Below are 21745 nucleotides of genomic sequence, written 5' to 3' on the forward strand. Positions count from 1 at the left end.
GTTTACAAAAAAAAAAAAAATAGTTGATTGACCAATTTGTCTCTTTTTTAAAATTAATTTATTATTTATCTCTCTTCCCAAATTATGTTAATTTGTCTCTCTTCTCAAATTAGATATCAATCTATCTCTATTTGATCATACTATAGCCTTTGTTTCCTTGGTAAGTCATTTGCTCAATTAAGGTCAGTCAAACTTTGGTAAAAAAAAAAAAAATAGATTAATATATAATTTTGAAAAGAGGGAAAATTGGTATGTAATTTGAAAATAAGCATAAAGTAATAATTTTTTTAAAATAGGGACAAAATAATCAATCAGCATCAATAGTCCGTATGATGTTTTATATGATTCTAAATTTCATTGTTCGCTTGGGTGAGAATATGTGCGAAATTTAGTACGGGTGTAAATAGCGAAAAAATAGTTTAAAATTTCGAGTTTAACTTCTAACGATGAGGAATTTTGATAATTTATAAGAAATTATGAATTTGAAGCTCAGTGTTATTATTATATTAAAATAGGTTGTTCTACTTCTTCTTCTTTTTTACCTTTACCTACCACTTTCCAATACCATTAGATCAGAAGTTCAATATGAGAGAGAAATAATAAAAGTAGTTGAAATTCTGATCTAATAATATTAAAAAGTGATAGGAAAAAATAAGTAGAAAAAAAGGTAAGTAAAATAATCTATCTCATAGATTAATTAGATCCTTTTATGTTTTTCTCTTTATTTCAAACTACCATATAATAAATTTTACTAATCTTGATCATACATTATATTTGTCAATTTTTAAAGAATTACAAAAGATCTGATAAATTTTTTTTTTTTTAAATCCGTCCAATTTCAAAATTCTTATTTTCATTCTTCATTGGTCACACACTCACACCCTTAATATTGAGACAAGGAAGGTGTCAACTTGTGGCTAAACAAAGCATGTGAGCCTCTGTATTTTAAGCGTCTATTTGCTGGAGCAGGGTTACAAAATTATGACAGTGCCGGTCCTGCTGTTAACATAGACAAATATCTATCAGAAAAATGCAGCATATATATTTGAAGATTTCATTGGCATGCTTATGATCTTCCAATTGGAAGAACCTACAAGAGGATAGGAGTCTCACTCATACAGCCACACAACTTCAAGCATTATTGAAAGATGATTATGAAAGGTTGTTACATCTCTAAAATATTCCCTCACACCAAGAGGTTTTCGAGATTGAAGTGTAGATAATATGGATAATTTTATACTACTTCTATAAGGGATAATAAATTTGGACAAAGACACAACTATATATAAAGGGGAATAGTTTTATGCAGTTATTGCAGATAATCACTTCTTCCCGCAGACACAATTCAAAATAAGTCTCATCTTTCTTTTCTCTTTCCCATAATTTGTGGACCTCGTGCATACTTTGAGTCATCGACAGTAGAATATTTTTCTGCAATAACAGTAGAAAATTATTCCCCATAAATAAATTCAAAATTAGATTTGTTCTCGACCCACATTATGGTCCACAAATTCTTGGGAGATTATGAACTTTATCCATTATTAGGTAAACCTCTCAATAAATAAAGGGTTAAGCATCACATGTAATTATTCCAAAACCCTAACCTCTTTCACTATTACTATGCACATAGACCAACTCCGTTGGCTTCAAGTCACCTCATTGAGTACAAAGATCTGTCACCACCCGCAACTGTTTACTCAATAGACACCACTAGCTTACAAATCCTATATTAATCATGATCCTCTTGAATCCAACAAGCTTTGCTAATGACCCTAAACATAAAGTGGCTTCTCAACACCATGGTTAGGCTGATATCTGTTTGACATAATTTGACAGTTTATGTGATAAAAGAAAGGGTTTTATTAATCTCATGTAAAAGGAGATAAGTTATCTCATGTCGTAGAGATAAATTTGTGGGTTCCACCACTTGAAAAATAAAAAAAATGGCACAGTTGTCGAAGAGTGTGTATGAGAGAAAATTATCACATGTAACAGAAGAGTAGTTTTTCCGTAAAAGAAATTGCCAAACACATAAGCTTATGATTACCATATGCTTGGAATCGTAGAGATTTTCCATAATCATATAATTGGTTTTGGAACTCAAAAACCAAAAAAGTTGCATTAGTGGGCTTGTTTGTTAACATGAGAAGAAAAACCAAGTCATGTTAGGAATTGAAATCTGGATAAGGCACTCCTGCCTCTCAAATTGAATGGTAGGCCTCAGTTGAGTGATTAATAAACTTAGCATCAACGTGTTCTGTTGATTAAACCAATTATATTAGGCATGCCTCTGCCTACTTCTCAATGATGATATTGGAGTCAGCATTATCTACAACAAAGTGTCTGAGGATAAGAGGTGTCTATGATAAACAAGTCTCCCACACCACACTGAGTAAAACAAAATGAAAATATAAACTTAAAAAAGGTTTTTGACTCATGGTCTTGAATTTTTTGAGTCAAGCAAGTACTAACATAACTGTATCAAGTGCTACTCTGTTTCGAATAACAACATCATGTATTAAAACATAGACATCCATTTATCACATAATCCAGACAACCCTTCTAGCCTTGTCATCAACAAGCTAATTTCAAATTTTGAATGTTAAGCAGAACATTGTGTCAGAGTGTAACGACTAATGCCATACTCAAGGATTACATAAGAATTTCTGCTTCAAGTGAGGTTTGATGAGTGTTAATCAGGTTATAAAGGTTGTTGAAAACAGTGCTTGCCTTTTATTAAAGGGCTTTATTAATCTCATGTGACATAAGAGAAGCTCTCTTATGTCATAGAGATAGTTATGAGTGGGACTCACTCACTTAAAGAGAAAAAAAAAAAAACACGGAAGTCGATGTATGTGTAGGAGAGAAAAATACTCTCCTACAGCATAAGATAATATTTTCCCTTTATTAAATTACAATGGAAATCAAATTACATTTTGAAAAACAAAACAGAGAAGACACCAAACATAACGACCTTGGCAAGATGGTTGTTGAACAAGCACTGAATTCCAAAAGAACCAAAAAAATACTGGGAATTTCAGCAGCATTAAAAACGACATTTCAAATCAAGGGATATAGATATCCCTTCGCATCAAGATACTTGTAGAAATCCTTGAGCACATAAGCTTTGATTGGGGTGTTTTTTCTTATCATATTAATTACAAAAGGCATCAAGCGAATCATTTTTTGGCTACTACATATTAATTCCTAGTAGACCTGCAAATTATAAAAAGCACAACTGAACTCTAGGATTCCAATACAGGAAAATCAAAATGTTCCAATTCTATAAACAAAAATGTTGCAGACTCCATAAAGTTTTTCTAGATTTGGATGTCACTGACCTAAATATTTATGTGACTTGCATTAAAGGAAAACAAACAAAACACACAAAGATGCAATAGATGTCATATATGTTTTTATGGTTACTCATCTATTTCCCATATAGCAGTGGATGTCTTGGAAATCTACTTGAATGAAGTAAAAATGCAATTTCTTAGGAAAAGATTTTCATGGATCAATAGATAACCAAGGGAACATTGCTGTCATCTTTACAATTATCAATAAAAGTAAAAATAAAAATCCATCTGTGATTAAAAAAGCTATATACCTCAATAAACTAAATACTGAAAACTTTGAGGCATAGCACCTACTCCCATCTAATCATCAGTTCAACCAGTTAGGATTCCCAAAGGACTAAAGTTCACACTAACTAGAAGTCCGGGTAATGCCACACACAGGATTACTCGCATTATATACATACATGCCACAATTCCCACTTGGTGGATGTTCAATTGAAGAATGGCTGACATTTCTAGACTGATCAATTCTTTGTACCCTTTCAATATGACCCTTTTGAGGGAAGAACCTGGTAAGTGACCTACTATGTGAAAACTTCCTGTAGGCATTTTCTGGGGTGTAATTGAAGATAGATGAAATTGGGTCCATGTTGCATGAATCACCATAGTCTACATTACTGAAGGAGTCCCTAGTACTCTCGGTTGTGAAAGAAGCCTCATCTGAGCTAGTGAAAAGGGACCAATCACTTGATGTGGCATCTGAAAACTCATGCCTGAGGTTTTCAGCATAAGTTTGTGTTACTGGCAGCACATTTCTATTGGTGCTTCTTCTAAGGAAGCCATTGGTAGCAACTTCTAGCCTGGCATTTGATGAAGGCTCTGGCCCAAAATACTGACTGCCAGGTCTGCAGAGTCCTGATTTAGAAGGCTTCTGCACTTCTATTGGATAGTGCTTTGAAGAATCAGAAAGTGATTGCTGCAAAGCTTTCCCGGTAAGTTCTACTGGAGGACGAGGACAAGACCTATGGAAGATTTAACAGTTAAAGCCTGAAGGAAGCATACATACAACATGCAATAAAATAAAGATACAGTGACACCCATAAAGAAGATATGAAGAATACAATTTGTCAAATGAAAACCCCCAATAAATAGGATCAGATATGGGATCAATCAAGAATAGGTCAAAATATGTATTCTCATAAAAATCACTCCCCATGAAACCCCGACCTGAGAGGGTAGGAGTGAGGAATTCTTGTATGCAGCCTTACCCTATACAATGCAAAGAGATGGTTTGTATGAGATTAGTTTTAAGTTCATTCGAGAACTTAAAACTACAATATGATCAATCTAGTTTACTTTCAAGCTCTCCATTATATTGCAAGAGCAGCTTTTATTAGATAGTCACCTAAAGTTAATAGAAGAAATGAGATAAAATAACAACATATCTGTCCACCTAGAACTTTCATCTTTTAGCTCAGAAAGACATGTTTATTGTTGAATTTATTATTTTTTTCATTGACATAGGAGGATAATTTTCTCAAAAAATAGCATTGTTACAAATACAGCTTAAGAACGCAGCATAAGATGATGAGCACATTAAGTACCAATGTATTCAAAGATAAAGGAAACAAATTACAAACTACTGACAGCAACTAAATTTTTACCTCATGTAGAATAAGATATAAGCTCCTTCAGACATCACCTGATTGATTTGCACTGGCTGAACCTGTTAAATAAAGCATAATCTAAGAATTTATAACCTAATGAAACTTGAAAATTTGAGCAAATTATCAGTACAAAATATGAATGATATGACTACAAATATGTATCTGCTGTTTGTTAATTTCTCTATAGGTGGAAGCCATATTAACAAAGACAACTTGGAAAATATAACAGAAACTAAGTGCAGAGGAACGTTGTGAAAAAAGTACCCAAGGAATCAAAGCCAGAGAGTCATACCGATTATAGTGAATGTAAATATAATTAACAACTCCAACCCCATTACATCCATAATAATCCGTTCTATATAGTTCTCATTCTCAAAAGCTTGTCTTGAATAACATTAACATACATCTACATGCCAAAATCAATACTCTTCTTCGTCAAGGCAAATGAATTTGTCAGAAGCTCCCACATACGTAGGTATTAGTAAATCTTCAAAACAAAAAAAGTATTCTGCACTTCTGTGTCCTACTCAAAATTTTACAAAAAATCCAATCTTCTAATGCAGACAAGAGAAAGGAAAGAGCAAGCATATGCCAACTTGAAACGGTAGTGCAAACCTCATTCTCATTTATAAGTTACCAATACAGCCTTTCCAAAGAAAATGTCTTCAATATTGAAGAAAGAGTGAAAGACAGACTTCAATAGCACAATCTAACCACAAAGTTATGTTAGTTCATTATCGGCTAATGCCAACTCCAATACTAGAGAAGCTTCTCATCTATGATAAATACTGCATACCCATCAACTCTTTTAGTCCATATATCAATAAAATTTTCTCTCTGAGCTCATTATAAAGGAGAAAATAAGGCCGCTATAAAATTCACTCTACCAATGAATCTGACCCTGCAGTGGCCTCATGACATTATTTGTAATTTCAAATTTAGAAGTTAAGAATCTTTGGTACCCAACACAAACTTGAAGGTAGGTATTAATAGTGAACATGACAGCAGTGGGCAGAAGCCCAAAATTTATAAGGCAACAAGTTAATCTAATTCCTTTTTGGGGACTTTGATCACTTCTTAATTTCATTTAATCATTAGGGTTTCTTTCCAAAATACACAAGACAAGAATACAAAATGTTAAGCAAAAAAATAAAAGGGTTACTTTTAGATATAAAAATCATTCATGAGCTTTCATCCAATAGCTTAAGCTTTTTGGATGGTTCATGACACAGTATTAGAATCTCTATGACCATGTGGTCCAAAGTTCAATCCTCATTGCCCCATTATTTTTAAAAAAAAGTTTAATTTCAACTCAAGGTAGGGCTGGCCAGTATATTATGTATGCTTCACGCCCAAAGGGCTGATGCATTAGGGGGCACGTTAGAAATAAAACCACTCTGTGCTTTCAACTAACAACTTGAATTGTTGGTTCATGATAGTTACATGCAGTACATTGCCTATTATATGCAAAGACTGTAAACAAGGTGACAGCATTACCTCAGTATCATCTATCCTGAACCAATTGCCTTGCAGATCTTTCACATATGAAACATAATGTCCAGAAAAAGATGCATTCAGTGTGTCCAGGTGCACAACAACAGCATAAAGCATGTAAAGTGGAGGAATATCACACGTCCCAGTCATAAAAGGAATCATATCCAGCATTTCAGGAAAAGTTATGCACTTGTTAATTTTCCCATATCTTCCTTCCTGATGATGCAGAACCAGAAACAAGATATTCCAAAGGGTCAACACATGGAAAATGAAGAAATTTGAAAAGTTATCAGGACAGGATTCAAACATATAATAATTATGGAAGGGAACAACTAAAAATGAGACAATTTTTAAGGAACTCGACAATAAATTTCTGATACTAACTATCTCACAATTAGTTTGTGTTTAATTTGTTGATGTCAAATAATAAAATTTTATTCCTTCACAAGTCATTGATTTCCCCAATTAATTTGGGATAAAGGTGTTGTTGATGTTGATGTTGATGTTGATGTTGAAGTCATTGATTTCTTGAAATGAGTCTAGGAAATAAGGGGTCTTTTAAGAGCTAAACAATTACATAAGAGGCTTTTAATTAGGGGCTACCGCCTATGAAGTACCAACTTCGACACGGTGTTTTTGATACGTTCTCGATACGACTGTTAATTCGTCGATACGATACAATACGTTTCCGATACGCGTATCGGATACGTTGGAAAAAAAAATTCAGAGTATCGGTGCTTCATAGGCTACCACTCATTGGCTTTTAAGAACAGCTAGCTCTCATTGGCTTTTATTACAATAAATACAATAAACTAATTCAGCATTATACAATAAATACAAATTTAAATAAATCTTTTGCATTATATGTACATGAGTCTTGGTGCTAGAGTCTCATGTCATATGATAAATAAAGTTCAAATTAATGATAAATATCCAAAATTTTAATAAAAAGATTATGAATGATTTGGGGCATAATAAAAAAGTTGACAACAAATACGAGTAATATATAAATTTTAGGCAAAATATTATTTGAAATATATGTAATTTCAATTCAGTTTGAATTTGATTAAAGGGAAAACCCCGAAGCACAAGGCTCCCCAACTCGCGAGCTATGAAGCACCGATACGCTTCAAAAAAAAATTCCAACGTATCGGACACGCATCCTGTACCGATACAATTCCGATACGGATATTGCTGTATTGGATTGGTCAACACCATTTGCTTGTCCCGTCTGCTTCCTATGCCTCCGCTTTTCTTCTTGTTGTTCATAGTGGTGGTGGCAGAGGTGAGTGTATAGAGTGTAACTTGTTGTTTGAGGTCATTGGAAGCCATTGTTGCAAAAGACTTAGAAGCAAGAGAGGAAGAAATGAAGAGAAAGGTGTGTTGTAGAGGAAGGGGAGGGATTTAGTTTTGGTTTTAAAGGGGCGAGCATGGATTTCTCTCGTCAACCATGTTTGGGGAATGTAAGTGACACATGGATGGATATCATGCAGGTGATGAAAAGCATTCACCCGAAGCTTTACACATGTGCAAAGAGACAGCACTAGGCAGTGACATAGCCGCATGTAGATAGGAAAAGGGTTAATTTGTTTGTCTGCTGATGTTAAGCTCAGTTTCGTTTGCCAACTCAAACACAAGCTTTATTAAACAAACAAACAAAAGTATAATTTTATTTTTATTTTTATTCTTTCATAAATTATTTACAAATTATCAATTGAACAAAGTTGCTGCACATATTATTTGTATGGATAATCTATTATTTGTGCTTGTGATTTTCCTTTTATTATATTTTGTTAATGTGAAATACACTCTTTATATTAAAAATATTATTTAATACTAAGACATATCGGAACGTATCAAAATATTAATGTTTTTGAAGTCACGTATCAACGTCCTGTATCGGGAACATATCGAAAACGCCATGTCGGAATTGGTGCTTCATAGCTCGCAAGAGTAGGAGTGAGAGTCGATGGTATGAAGCCTTACTCTTGCATTTTTGCAAACAAGCTTCCTAGATTTGAACCCGTGACCTTCTAGTCACAATGAACAACTTTATTGTTGCTCCAAAGCTCGCCCTCTTAGTTTGAATTTGATTAATTTTCAAATTTAGATTCAAACTTCGATCTCAATTTTAATTTATTCAATTTTTACTTTTGATTCAAATTTTTAATTTCAACAAATCACTTACATTTCAAATACCCTAATTGTTTGGAAAGTTCAGGCGCAACTGTAATACAAAAGCCCATGAGAGGTAGCTATTATTAAACTCAATTCTCCATTGCCGAGTGCAAAGAGTCAATGACCAAGAGACTTCCTTGGTTAATATTCATTATGATTAAAGGAGAACAAGACCAAATTTACAATCTCCCTCTATAATTGTCTTCCCTCTTAAACGACATCTCATTTCTGACTTATTTGGAGAAATCAATTTCTCGAAAAGGGAATGCTACCTTTATTATTATTCGACTCAATTAGACACGTGTAATAAAAATTAGTTCTTGCCACTTTAAGTTTCAATGCCAATTTAATTATAATTTAATTGTATTTAATTATAATTTAATTACTAGAAGAGGAGCATGCCGCGTGGCAGCTCCTCAGAAAGGCGCTAGTCCACCTAGCGCGTTCTAAAGATAGATGTTGTAAAAAAAAGGGAGAGACGCTAGATGGACTAGCGCCTCTCCCAGGGATTGCCACATGTCAAATTAGGTAAATAGATTTTAAAAGTACTTTTTTAATAAGTATTTGTTTTACACCCAATTTGGTCAATCTGCCAACAATCCAAGCATTCCTCTCCAACTATATGCAGCCATAAAATGGTGAACACTGCATAGTTGCTGCAAATCCCAACGAACATCTTGTAGGACTTCTTCACGAAAATTGGTGGAGAAATCAAAATCGGTGAATTTATAATATTTGCCATTGTTGGTCAAAATAATCTGCAAAAAGGACGATGATTCTTGGGTTTTCGAAAGTGTACAACTCTATTGTTGGGAAAATGTTCTACATCACAATGGATTGTTTTTTGTGGTGAGCCAGGGAGGAATTCAGATAGCAGCAACGATGCAGTTCTGTAGTGATACTCATTGTATGGTGTTTTTCGAGGAGGACATGTTATTGGTCACTCAGATTCTAGAATCAAGTGTTTCTGATGCAGGAGATTAACCGAATTTATTTTTTTTTTGGTAGACAATTGGGGGTTCGAGATTTTTATTATGAATTGGAGTTTGATGAAACCGGTGGAAGAAGACGGGGAGGAGTGGTGGAGGAGCTTGGCAAAGGCGGTGAGGAGGGGAACGGGCCAGAAGCCTAGGAGCTTTTGAAAAGAAGCTCAATTTCTTATTTCTCTTCATTAAAAAAAGCTACTTTCCACCTAGCGTGTGGCAGCTCCTCAGAAAGGCGCTAGTCCACCTAGCGCGTTCTAAAGATAGATGTTGTAAAAAAAAGGGAGAGACACTAGATAGACTAGCGCCTCTCCCAGGGATTGCCACATGTCAAATTAGGTAAATAGATTTTAAAAGTATTTTTTTAATAAGTATTTGTTTTACACCCAATTTGGTCAATCTGCCAACAATCCAAGCATTCCTCTCCAACTATATGCAGCCATAAAATGGTGAACACTGCATAGTTGCTGCAAATCCCAACGAACATCTTGTAGGACTTCTTCACGAAAATTGGTGGAGAAATCAAAATCGGTGAATTTATAATATTTGCCATTGTTGGTCAAAAATAATCTGCAAAAAGGACGATGATTCTTGGGTTTTCGAAAGTGTACAACTCTATTGTTGGGAAAATGTTCTACATCACAATGGATTGTTTTTTGTGGTGAGCCAGGGAGGAATTCAGATAGCAGCAACGATGCAGTTCTGTGGTTGTTGTAAATATTGGTTATTTTATTATTATTATTTGTTGTATTGGGCCAAGCCCATTAGGTCAAGTATTAGATCAAATATTAGGGTTTTCATTATCTATAAATAGAGACCCCTTTGTACAGATTATTTACACAATTCAATAATATTTCAAATACCCTTTTCTTTCAAGTTGGTATCAGAGCTCTCGATCCTGAGGGCTCTGCTTCCGCGCCTATTGTCTTTAGAACAAAACCTTTTATTCTATTCATCTCTCGCTGCCATCAGCCGCCACCGGAAAAAAATTTCCGGGGACCTCTTGGACCGAGAAGACCTTCGATTTTCCTTATCAAACACCTTCAGTCACGGATCGTCTTCCCCAAACACCTTCAGACACGAAAAAACCAGACCGCTTTACTGTTCATCGCGTTTTTTTTTTTCAACAAGACAGAATATGTTTCATCGCGTTTGGACCTCTTCCCGGCGGTTTTTCAACTCCGTCCAGCCCCAGATAGAACCGTGCTCGCCGGACGACATCGCCCCAAAAATCTCAGCCCAGAAGACAGCACGCGCCTCCCCTTCATCGGCGAGTGAAGCCCACGCGCAGGCAGTCTCACCGGCGCGTGAGACCATATTTTTCGATCGGAACAAGCCATTTTGATCGTCCTTTCAGCCTCTTCCTGGATCTGTGCTCTCCTCTCAGATCGGACATCGTTTGGTATTTTTTTCGAATTTTTTGGCTTCTTGGAGCTTTTTTCGTTAACTGTTTTTTGTGCAACATGGCCTCTTCTCAAAGGATTTCCTTTACAAAGTTTTATGGTGGTGCATCTTCTAGACCTAAGAGAGATTATCGATGGTGTTCTTATTGTAAAAGAACAGGTCATATCAAAGATTTATGCTTTCGCCTCCATGGAAAGCAAACTGTCTTAGAAAAGATGGCAAGGATGCGTGGTCAAGCGCATTTTACTTCCTCTGAAATAACCCCTGCACCTAATGAGACCCAACCTGCATTTCGTCCAGATGAGTTGGAACGGCTCCGAACCATCCTTGATTATCTGAGTAAGCCATCTGATACTAGTGCTTTGGCTATGACTGGTATGAGCTCCAAAACTCATTCTTTCCTTTCTTCATGTAATGATTTTAAACATTCTTGGGTTGTTGATTCTGGTGCTACTGATCATATGGCTTGTTGTGCTGACTCCTTTACTTCTTATCATCCTACCATTGGAACTCATACAATAGCCATAGCTGATGGTTCACATACATCAGTTGCGGGTTCTGGTGACATAAACTTACAGCAGTCCTTACATCTTAAAGATACTCTTCATGTTCCTAAACTCTCCACAATCTTCTTTCTATTCATAAAATTACAAAAGATTTGAATTGTACTGTAACCTTCTTCCCTACCCATTGTGTTTTTCAGGATCTCGCCACGGGGAAGACGATTGGTAGTGCTAAAGAGCAAGGTGGGCTGTACTATCTGGTGTCACAATTCCCGCAAATAAAGTAACAGATCACATCTTGATGTCTCATGGTCAATCAACTGCTGATTCTTTGATTTGGCTTCATCATAAGCGCTTGGGACATCCTCCATTTGGTTTACTCAAGTCTTTATTTCCGTCATTATTTTTGTCTAAGCCTGTTGAGTCTTTTCATTGTGATGTTTGTGAGTTTGCTAAGCATCATCGTGTGTCTTTTCCTTCTAGTAGTACTAAGAGTGTTGAACCTTTTGATCTTATTCATTCTGATGTTTGGAGTCCTTCTAAAGTCCCTCATGCTTCTGGAAATAGATGGTTTGTTTCTTTTATTGATGATTGCACTCGTGTAACTTGGGTTTACTTAATGCGTGAAAAGTCTGAGGTACCACAACTGTTCTTTCAATTTTATAAAATGGTTGAGACCCAATTTGGTAGAAAAATCAAGAGACTAAGAACATATAATGGTACTGAATATGTTAATCACAGGTGATGATTTTGTGGAGAGACAGATTCTGCAAACACGGCTTGCCTCTTAGTTTGAAGTCAAAGACCTTGAGAAACTGAGATATTTGCTAGGGATAGAAGTAGCTCATTCGAGCAAAGGAATTTTTATCAGCCAGAGGAAATATGTTCTTGATCTTCTCAAAGAAGCAGGAAAGCTCGGGTGTAAACCCTCTAATACTCCTATTGAGCAGAATCACAAGATAGGCTATGAAGAAGAAAGTCCTCTAGTTGATAAAGGACAATATCAACGGCTAGTTGGAAAATTGATGTATCTGGCTCATACTAGACCAGACCTAGCTTATGCTGTTAGTGTTGTCAGTCAGTTTATGCACGATCCAAAGGAGAAACACATGTAGGTAGTAGAGAGAATTCTTCAGTATCTTAAGGCTACTCCTGGTAAAGGATTGTTATTCCGACGTGATGGCAATCTCTCTTTAGAAGTCTACACTGATGCTGATTATGCTGGATCTGTGACTGACCGTCGATCTACCACTGGTTATTGCATGTTTCTCTGTGGTAACTTAGTGACATGGAGAAGTAAGAAACAAGATGTGGTTGCCAGATCAAGTGCAGAAGCTGAATTTCGAGCTATGGCTCAAGGCATTTGTGAGTTACTGTGGCTGAAAATTGTACTTGATGATCTCAAAATAAAATGTGAGTGACCTATGAAGCTGTTATGGGACAACAAGTCCGCTATTTGTATAGCTCATAATCCGGTTCAACATGATCGGACTAAACATATTGAGGTCGACCGCCATTTCATCAAAGAGAAACTTGATAGCAGGTTGATTACCACTCCATACATTCCCACTGGGTGTCAATTGGCTGATCTATTAACAAAGGGACTTCCTCCAGACAGATTTCAAGAACTTACTAGCAAGCTGAGAATGATAAATATCTATTCCTCAGCTTGAGGGGGAGTGTTGTACATATTGGTTATTTTATTATTATTATTTGTTGTATTGGGCCAAGCCCATTAGGTCAAGTATTAGATCAAATATTAAGGTTTTCATTCTCTATAAATAGAGACCCCTTTGTACAGATTATTTACACAATTCAATAATATTTCAAATACCCTTTTCTTTCAAGTGTGGTGATACTCATTGTATGGTGTTTTTCGAGGAGGACATGTTATTGGTCACTCAGATTCTAGAATCAAGTGTTTCTGATGCAGGAGATGAACCGAATTTTTTTTTATTTGGTAGACAATTGGGGGTTCGAGATTTTTATTATGAATTGGAGTTTGATGAAACCGGTGGAAGAAGACGGGGAGGAGTGGTGGAGGAGCTTAGCAAAGGCGGTGAGGAGGGGAACGGGCCAGAAGCCTAGGAGCTTTTGAAAAGAAGCTCAATTTCTTATTTCTCTTCATTAAAAAAAGCTACTTTCAAGAGCTTCTCTAAAAAAAGTGTTTGGCCCAGCTTCTACTTAAGGAAAAGAGAAGCTGAAAATAAGGCCAAACAGGCACTAAAACTTATTTTCAAAATGTATCTAGAGAGAGTTTAGACAAACCCACTCTATCCCACAAAGAATTATCAGACAACATAAAAACAGATGTATAACAGATTTCAGAGTTGTTCATGCACATAACACAAACATTAGGGGAAATGTTTGGTCCCCAAATCTGCCAAAAAAATGAAAATTACTTAAAGATATCCCATTTTTGTATGTAACCTTACCCTTGCATTTTTGTTAAAAGGTTGTTTCATACACCTCGAGCCTTTAAACTTCAAAGGATCAACCTTACCACCGCTCCAAGGCTTACCCTCTCTATAAGTTTTTATTATCATAGAATATTAGAACGTTATATAAGAGCATTATTGCACAGCACCGCATCAACATCCAATGAATTTTTGGTCATGAGTAACAATAAAAACAACTAGAAAGACAAAAAACAAAGTCAAGCTTCCCAAGCAAAAGAAGAACTACAATCGAGAACAACCTTACAAGAGCTATGAGATACCTGAAATCTCTTTAAAACAATAGTCAAGATGTTTGGGGCCTCATGTATGCTCAGTTGCTTTCTGGCTCGAACATATGTAGTACACCTAGTTCAAAATGTATAAAGAGAGGTCAGGGTCTCTTAATAGGAAGTGAGAAGTGAAAAATCTAAGGACACTCTTTGTTTTTCTCTTTATTTCCATATCCTTTGATTATAACTAAATTAACCAACTAAATCACATAAAATTGTAGCAGGGAATTCAAAATGATCATCAGACCTTCCACATCTGTACATATTTTCTCCATCCAAATCTTCAGGTGAAGTAAACTGAGTTAGTGCATCTTCCAGTGATTCTACCCAACCCAATATCTCCAACGTTAGGTCCATAATGTTCTCATACCTTTCTGACTCATGATTACAATTCAAACACTTAACCTGTAGACATTAAATTTCAGTATACCATCAAATAAATGCAAAATTAGGAAAAAATAATGGCACTATCATTGAAGACTTACAGGTAGAGGGAGAAAAGTAAACCATATTTGAGAATGAATTGAAACAAGGTATACAGACCTTGGATTGAAGACGACCACCAAAAGTATGTTGTATGAAAGTTGTTTCTTGTAGTCTAGGATCAACCTTTTTCTCACCGCCAAGTCCCTCCAAGCATATAGATTGCATTGATGCAATTAGAAGCCTATACAAACAACAAATTAAATTTAACATTGACTAAACATAGGTTTCAAACAAGCACAATTATATTTCAGTATAGAAATAGAGAATATAATAACAAACTAAATATAGAGGAAATTCATGTAAAAAAAAAGAGATATTCAGAGAGGAAAATAGAATATCTATAGAAATCAATAATTCAAAGTCAAAGAGGCAAGGTAATCGCACAAGACCTTAAAAATTCATGGGCATCTTCCTGACTTCCATCACCCATGTGGCAATTAATGCTTCGCATATGCCAAAGTATTCTACTAGGAGATAAAGGAGCCCCATTTTCTCTCAAAATCATTATGTGTTGCTCTAATTCACACATGAGACACCAATCTTTAGCATAACCTGGCATTCAGTGAAGAAATTTTTTAAAAAAACGAAATGTCTTGAAAGAAAAATGAGTCTTGACATTCTTGTTTTGGTTAAAGATGGAGAGAGAATGGAAATACAGGCTTTTGAATGTGATCTATAAAGCAAATAGACAACAAGAGGCTTTGTAGAAGTTAAGCACTGCAAGACAGCATTGGCATAGCAACTGCAAAATAAAGAGAAAAAAATGAAATTAACGTTGATTCAAAATATAGCAAAGAGGAACAATGAAAAGATTTCCCCATAAATTCGTCTTCAAGTGAAATCAGTGCTCATTTTGCAAATTCAAACAAGAAGAAAAGACAAAAGGGTAATCGAGACGGTTCACATACAGAAGTAACCTTGGAATGGTGCAACCTCCCCTCCCCCTAAACTTTCGTCTACCATAACAAATAATAATAATAATATGCTAGCTGTTGCATAAGGACAGCGCAACTTGACAAAGGTTAATATCTGTTATTTAATCTATAAAATAATCAACATTTCTTTCCATTTCAGTCAATATTAAAAGATCTTATGGACTGTGCTAGTATTACCTGTTCCCGCAATTTAAAAGACCCCTGGGGCATATGCCAAAGACTTCACTCTGAAAAATCTTTATAAATTCGTCATAAGGAAACAACATCTGAGGCATGATCAAGACATCAACTAGTTAGTAAGGGCATCAGTTTCTAACTTGTGGCCATAGAAAACATTTTCAAGTAGGAGGACAGAAGGAATTAAAATTTGTAAGTATTTGTATAAAACTAACCTTTATCTTCTTCATCTTCTTGCACCTTACTCCACGACCTTCTGAGGAGGTCTGTGCAGTAAATTTGGTTGGTTTCCTCAATCCCATCATTTCCATAATTCCAGTGCTAGCAGCCCCATTGTTACCATGTAAAGGGGCGGTGTCTCTGATTACAGTGACTTCTGCAATGTGAACATAGAGTTGTATTGTCAAAAGAGTTCTGATGACCAAAGGAGAATACCTTAACATAGAATCAATAGTGAAGTCAAATTATAGGAACCCTTGACAGTAAGATAACAAATACGGGAAAAAAAGATCTTCTGTACTAACTTGGTTCATCTGCAATTTTCCCTTTCTTCTCTATTTCTGTGCAACAAAATTCTGTTGATGTCTTTAATGTTGACTTTGGTGATTTAGAAAATTTGGTCTTGGAAAGTTGGGATATCTTTTTAGCCTTCACACTTCCTTTAATTGTCATTTCAGAAGAGCATTTGTATTGTGCTGCTTCATCAGAATGATGATCTCCCCCGGTGACTACATTTTCCCCTTTGGTAGCAAAATCTGTTTCAAATTCATCTATGTTTTCATCATTGCTTGCAGCACTTGACACATTTGAGAGTCCATATTTGTTTTTTGGTACAAATGCATTTCCATATTGAATTTGATAGTTATCGTCCTCATGGATTGTCCTTCTTGACACGTCTTGTTCGTAAATATAAACTCCAAAGCCACCAGAATTGACCTTCGAAGTTTCTTCCTCCAACACAGAATCATCGTTGTTTCTTGACTGCAGAAACAGTTTAGTATCATGACCAAAGATTTTATATTGAATAGTCTATTATAAAGTGCATGCCAATTGGAAATCAAAGTAAAACAAGTAAACCTTCTGTCTCATAAACGCCTCCTTTGTTACCACACTCGAAGAGGGAGAACTAGTAGCCTTATAATCAGAAGATGCAATAGAAGATTCGTATATAGACCCATTGTCTCTCTGTGCTTCTCTGTTGGATTTATGGGATGCTCTTCTCTCAAAGGTGGAGGGTTGAGAATTATTAAATAGGGAAAAATCGGCTTTAGGAGAAGCACCCATGCCTGTCAGAGGGTGAACCAAATTTTCCAAAGAAGCACTCTCCCTTGAAGTCTGCTTCAAATTATGACCAAAGAACTGGTTGTTCAAATTTTCATAAAAGCCACTCCCATGATCGAATTCCTCAACTGAAACATCCAGAGGAAACGAGCTTGATTTATGAGTTTCCAATTGCTGGCATTCTTGCTTGTGAATTACCCTCCAATGGATTATTTGACAATTCCCAGAGCTGCAAACCACTTACATCTCAATTTTGACAAATAATCTAAGGTCAAACAGAACATTTTCCCCAGCAATCACATTATAGAAGAAGAAAAACATTATATGATCAGACAAGAGAGAGGAGTTAAATTTAGGTTTCAATAAGTAACACCAGTAGGTTACAATAAGATTATCTAGTTCAACTTCATTTCCATTACCCTTCAAAACTCTAAAGCAAATTGTCACATTAAAATAAAACCTTAATAGTTGCTCTCCAATAGGTTCCAACAAGATTCTGTAGTTCAACTTCATTTCCATTAGTTAAACACTTGAAAACTCTAAGGCAAAATGTCATGGAGAAATAAAACGTTAATAGTTGTTCCAACAAATGCACAAAATTAGCAAATTGCCAACAAGACAACCTATCTAAAAACTATTTGAGCAAATTTCCCCAGCCAAATACTAATTTTCACAGCTACAGGTTTATTCACAATAATTAGGCAATTAGTTAAAAGAAATACCAATATCTAACAGATTTGCATCTGGCACAGCGAGTTCTTGCTGGAGCAGAGCAACAAGCACACACATGAAGTTCACTCTTTGATGAAGACACTGGAGCAATTATTACATCAGGGACAGCCATTTCTTCTGCTCCCACAGTTTCTTCAACAGCCAATTGGGCAAGCAAAGTTATCCTATCTCTCTTCTTAGAAGTCTCACTCCATTTCCCAAGTAAGAAGTAAGCCACCAAAGGAAGTACAACCAGGACCAGAAACAGGAGAGGTATATCAGATTCACGCGGTTCGAGCATATCCCCACAAGCATACTCATGTCAGTTTCCTCCCAATTCACTAGTCAACCTATGACCACATCAAATTTCAACGAAGCAGCATCTCGGTAACCAGAAACTTCAAGTACAGCATAAGCCACAGCCCACCATTCAATCCTGTCAAGTTTCAGAAACTTAAATTGTGTGGACTAAGGTTTCCCAATAATAAATCAAGTACTTCATCAACAAATTTTCTGTACTTCCATAAGACATTTACTTATAAAATGAATTAGATTCAAAATTTCAACAGAAGCACTTTGCCTTAGACATTAAGACTACAGTATTTCCTGTCCACTTAGAATGGAACAAAGCAATGCAGACCTCAAGCTTGCATTCCGTTTTTTCAGATAAACTTATGAAAGTAAAAATTTAGATTAATTATATTAATTTATTTAGTTTAAAACAAATAAACAGTGCGGTTACCAAAAAAATAAATAAACATATGTTTCTTCCTTTGAGTAACCTAATCACTTACCCTGCATAACCTAATAGAATATTAGAATCCTGGATTGCTCATTCTTTCACAGCATACAAATAACCAATTCAACAAAGAGATGCCAAAAAAAATGCTTGTTCAATTTACAATGTAATACCAGTATAATTTTCTTGATTTTAAATTCACTAGGAGAAGCAAAAACCTTTTTTTGTTTTTTTTGTTTTTACTATTTCAAGAATAAATAGGGGACAATTGCTTTCATGTTTGACAAGAAATTTGACTGCCACCGACATGGTTGCCATGATGTTTATGAACAAGTTCAACAAAACAAGGCAAACAAATGCTCTTATTAAATACCATTTCACCAATACACACAAGATGTCAACAGTCAAAGAGCAATGATTGCACAGAAGAAAGCAATGGGCATATTAAAAAAAGCTCTCGTCTTCCATTTGGGTGCCCACAGTCCCAATTTTATATTCCACAAACACCCATTTAAGCAAAACACACACATACACACACACCAAAATTCCACAGTTATGTAGAGAGAATGGGACAAGCACTCCACCTAAAAAAGATGCTTTCACCTAAAGAAACCAGTGAACCACCCCCCAAAATTTTATTTTTCTTCTTTATATTTTTCCGTTCAAATGGACAAATTTCTTCATTTCCACACAACAGCAGATAAAAAAAAATAAAAATATTTCAAAAGTTTTCCAGAAAAATGAGAGAAAACCCAGAAAAGATAAAGCATTTCCCAATCTGAGATTCAAGTACAAGAAAGTACAGCACCAAACAAAGCAATACAATGCAATGCAAGTTGGGAACTTTGAACATACCCTCAACACAGTGAAGAAATCTGAGCAAAACCCACCAACACTTCACCTCTCTACTCTCTCTTCCTCCTTCAAAAACATTCCTTTTGATTCCTCTCTTCAACACACCTTCTTCCTCTTCCAAACTCTTTTCTTCTTTAACGTTTTGGGAATTTATTATAAAGTGTGGCCGCTCACACTCAAGCTCAATCAGAAGCCTTACACGTGGCAGAAGGATACCAGTTTAAGATTATTGAGTGTTGTGCACCGTCTGATTTTATGTGGACCCAAAAAAGCAAAGTGGGACCCACTATGAATGATGTTCCCAATATTCGCCATGAATGCCACGTGTAGGGTGATGGCATTAATAAGAGCATAATTGTTTGTTTTGGTCAGAGTGGCGAATTTTGAAACTGTCCTGAGGAAATTATTATAATATTCAACTTTTTAATCTGAGACATGTGACGTGACAGAGTTGTCAGTTGTCACAGTCTTTGCTCCGAATATTACAATGTCAGTGAAAGATAGTTGGAAATTGAAAATAATAATAATAATAATAATAATAATAATTTCAGAAAAATAACAATAATTTTTACATCATTGTTGAAACTAAAATATCTAGCTAGAGTCATGTGCATGTAATTATTGTAGTTGTAAGGGTTTTGTAAATTTGTATTACAAAATATATTCAGATCTAAATCTTAGTATAACGAGTTTCTATGTACTAAATGCTTACTATTTTAGTTCATTGTACTTCTAAAACTATGAGGTGTGAGAGTTGTTGAAGAATCATTAAGTCATGCATTTATGATTAAAAATTAATTATTTTTATCTGTGAAAACTATACTGATTTTCTATAAGTTTGACATGTTTTTACACGTGGTTGTTCATTTGTTTGAAAAATCATGGGTATTGGCTATCTAAAAAAAAAAGAAAAATCATGGGTATGTTACAAAAATTTAATACTTGAAGAATGGTCAACTTCAATTGCCAAAAATTATACAAAATATATAATACGATAAGTTGTACATCTTAAAACATTGAGAGAGGTTATTCTGTCTACCTCGTGTCCTTTCTGTCTCCTTCCATTTCTCTTTCTTCAATGGCTCTTCACCATCAAAAAAATATGCAAGCTTTTTTTTCAATTCATCCAATCCAGTCATTGTTACGAGCATTTACATAAAAAATTAAAATGAGATGTAAAAAATAAATAAACACATATGCCCTATGTTATGCAACTAAGTAGGCCTGTTGTTGGGCGTAACATAAAAAGAACAGAAATCTTTTTCCCATTTAAAGGTAAAAAATATATAAGAAGAAGGAGATAAGTTGATTCGTTTCAAATTTCAATAGCAAAGTAGAAATGTTACGGTAATCGTGGATTAATTCAAATGAAGAGTTATTCATGATTTTCATTTTTTGGTAATTTTGTGGTTGTTGAGATATATAGTTCCACATTGGTTGTATGAGCAACTAATATGAAGTTTATAAGGCCTTGGGCACTCCCACCCCTTGAGCTAGCTTATGGGGTGGTGTATCCCAAGGTTCTTTACATGGCATCAGAGCTTGAGCTCTCACCGCCTCCCACTTTCAAGTGGAATTAAAATAAAAAGCACAAAAAGGTAAACCAAAAATTAAAAATTAGGCCTGTGCAATTCCACGCTTCTTGCCCAAAGGGCTCTTGCGTAAGGGGCGTGTTGAGATATATAGTCTCACATTGGTTGTATGAGCAACTAATATGGAGTTTATAAGGCGTTGGACACTCTCACCCCTTGAGCTAGCTTTTGGGGTGGTGTATCCTAAGGTTCTTTGTCGTGTTCAATTATATCAAATTCAAAAACTTTAAAAATTATACTCATTAAGCAGAACCATCGTGCCATTAATAATTGCATGAATTTAGATTAAAATATAAATTCAGGTGGTAAATTACGCAAATAGATATAGAAAAAGGGGAGGGGAGAGAAAGAGTGTGAGAGACAATGAGGAGAAAGAAAGGAAAATAGGGTTTATTTTATTATGTCAATCTCCATTGTTGGATGAGATCGTAATCTAACGGTATTGAAAGGAGTAGGCAAAGGTAGGAAAAATAAGAGTAGGCATAATAACCTATCTCTTTTTATATTGGTTTCAAGTTTCCATAGTATAAGATAAAATTATCTTCTACATAAATATAAAAATGTGCTAGATTCATATGAGACTATATAAGGAAAGGGGTGAGAAAGAGAAAAAAAGGGTTCCGCATATTTTTATGTGTGTATAGGAGATAATTTCTTTTTTTTTTTGGATTACATCCGGATATCCCCACAGTCGATAGCCATGAGACTATCCCTCG

General features: G+C 35.3%; 1 protein-coding gene across 1 annotated transcript; it reads right to left on the reverse strand.

The window, feature by feature from the left end:
• Nucleotides 1-3535: 3535 nt before the first annotated feature.
• LOC133305964 (ubiquitin carboxyl-terminal hydrolase 15) lies at nt 3536-18144 on the reverse strand. Its single transcript, XM_061506232.1, has 14 exons — nt 17855-18144; nt 16929-17361; nt 16376-16832; nt 16067-16227; nt 15852-15940; nt 15396-15481; nt 15129-15291; nt 14797-14920; nt 14501-14658; nt 14243-14329; nt 6438-6752; nt 6360; nt 4961-5022; nt 3536-4318 (listed from the first exon to the last, which is right to left on the reverse strand). Exons 1-14 carry the CDS (start codon nt 18142-18144, stop codon nt 3706-3708), a joined length of 3039 nt encoding a protein of 1012 aa, XP_061362216.1. The 3' UTR covers nt 3536-3705.
• Between the last annotated feature and the right edge of the window lie 3601 nt (nt 18145-21745).

Source organism: Gastrolobium bilobum, unplaced genomic scaffold (genome assembly GCF_033153095.1).
Source record: "Gastrolobium bilobum isolate Gb01-03AN ecotype WA unplaced genomic scaffold, APGP_CSIRO_Gbil_v1 utg7173, whole genome shotgun sequence".
Lineage (NCBI taxonomy): Eukaryota > Viridiplantae > Streptophyta > Magnoliopsida > Fabales > Fabaceae > Gastrolobium > Gastrolobium bilobum.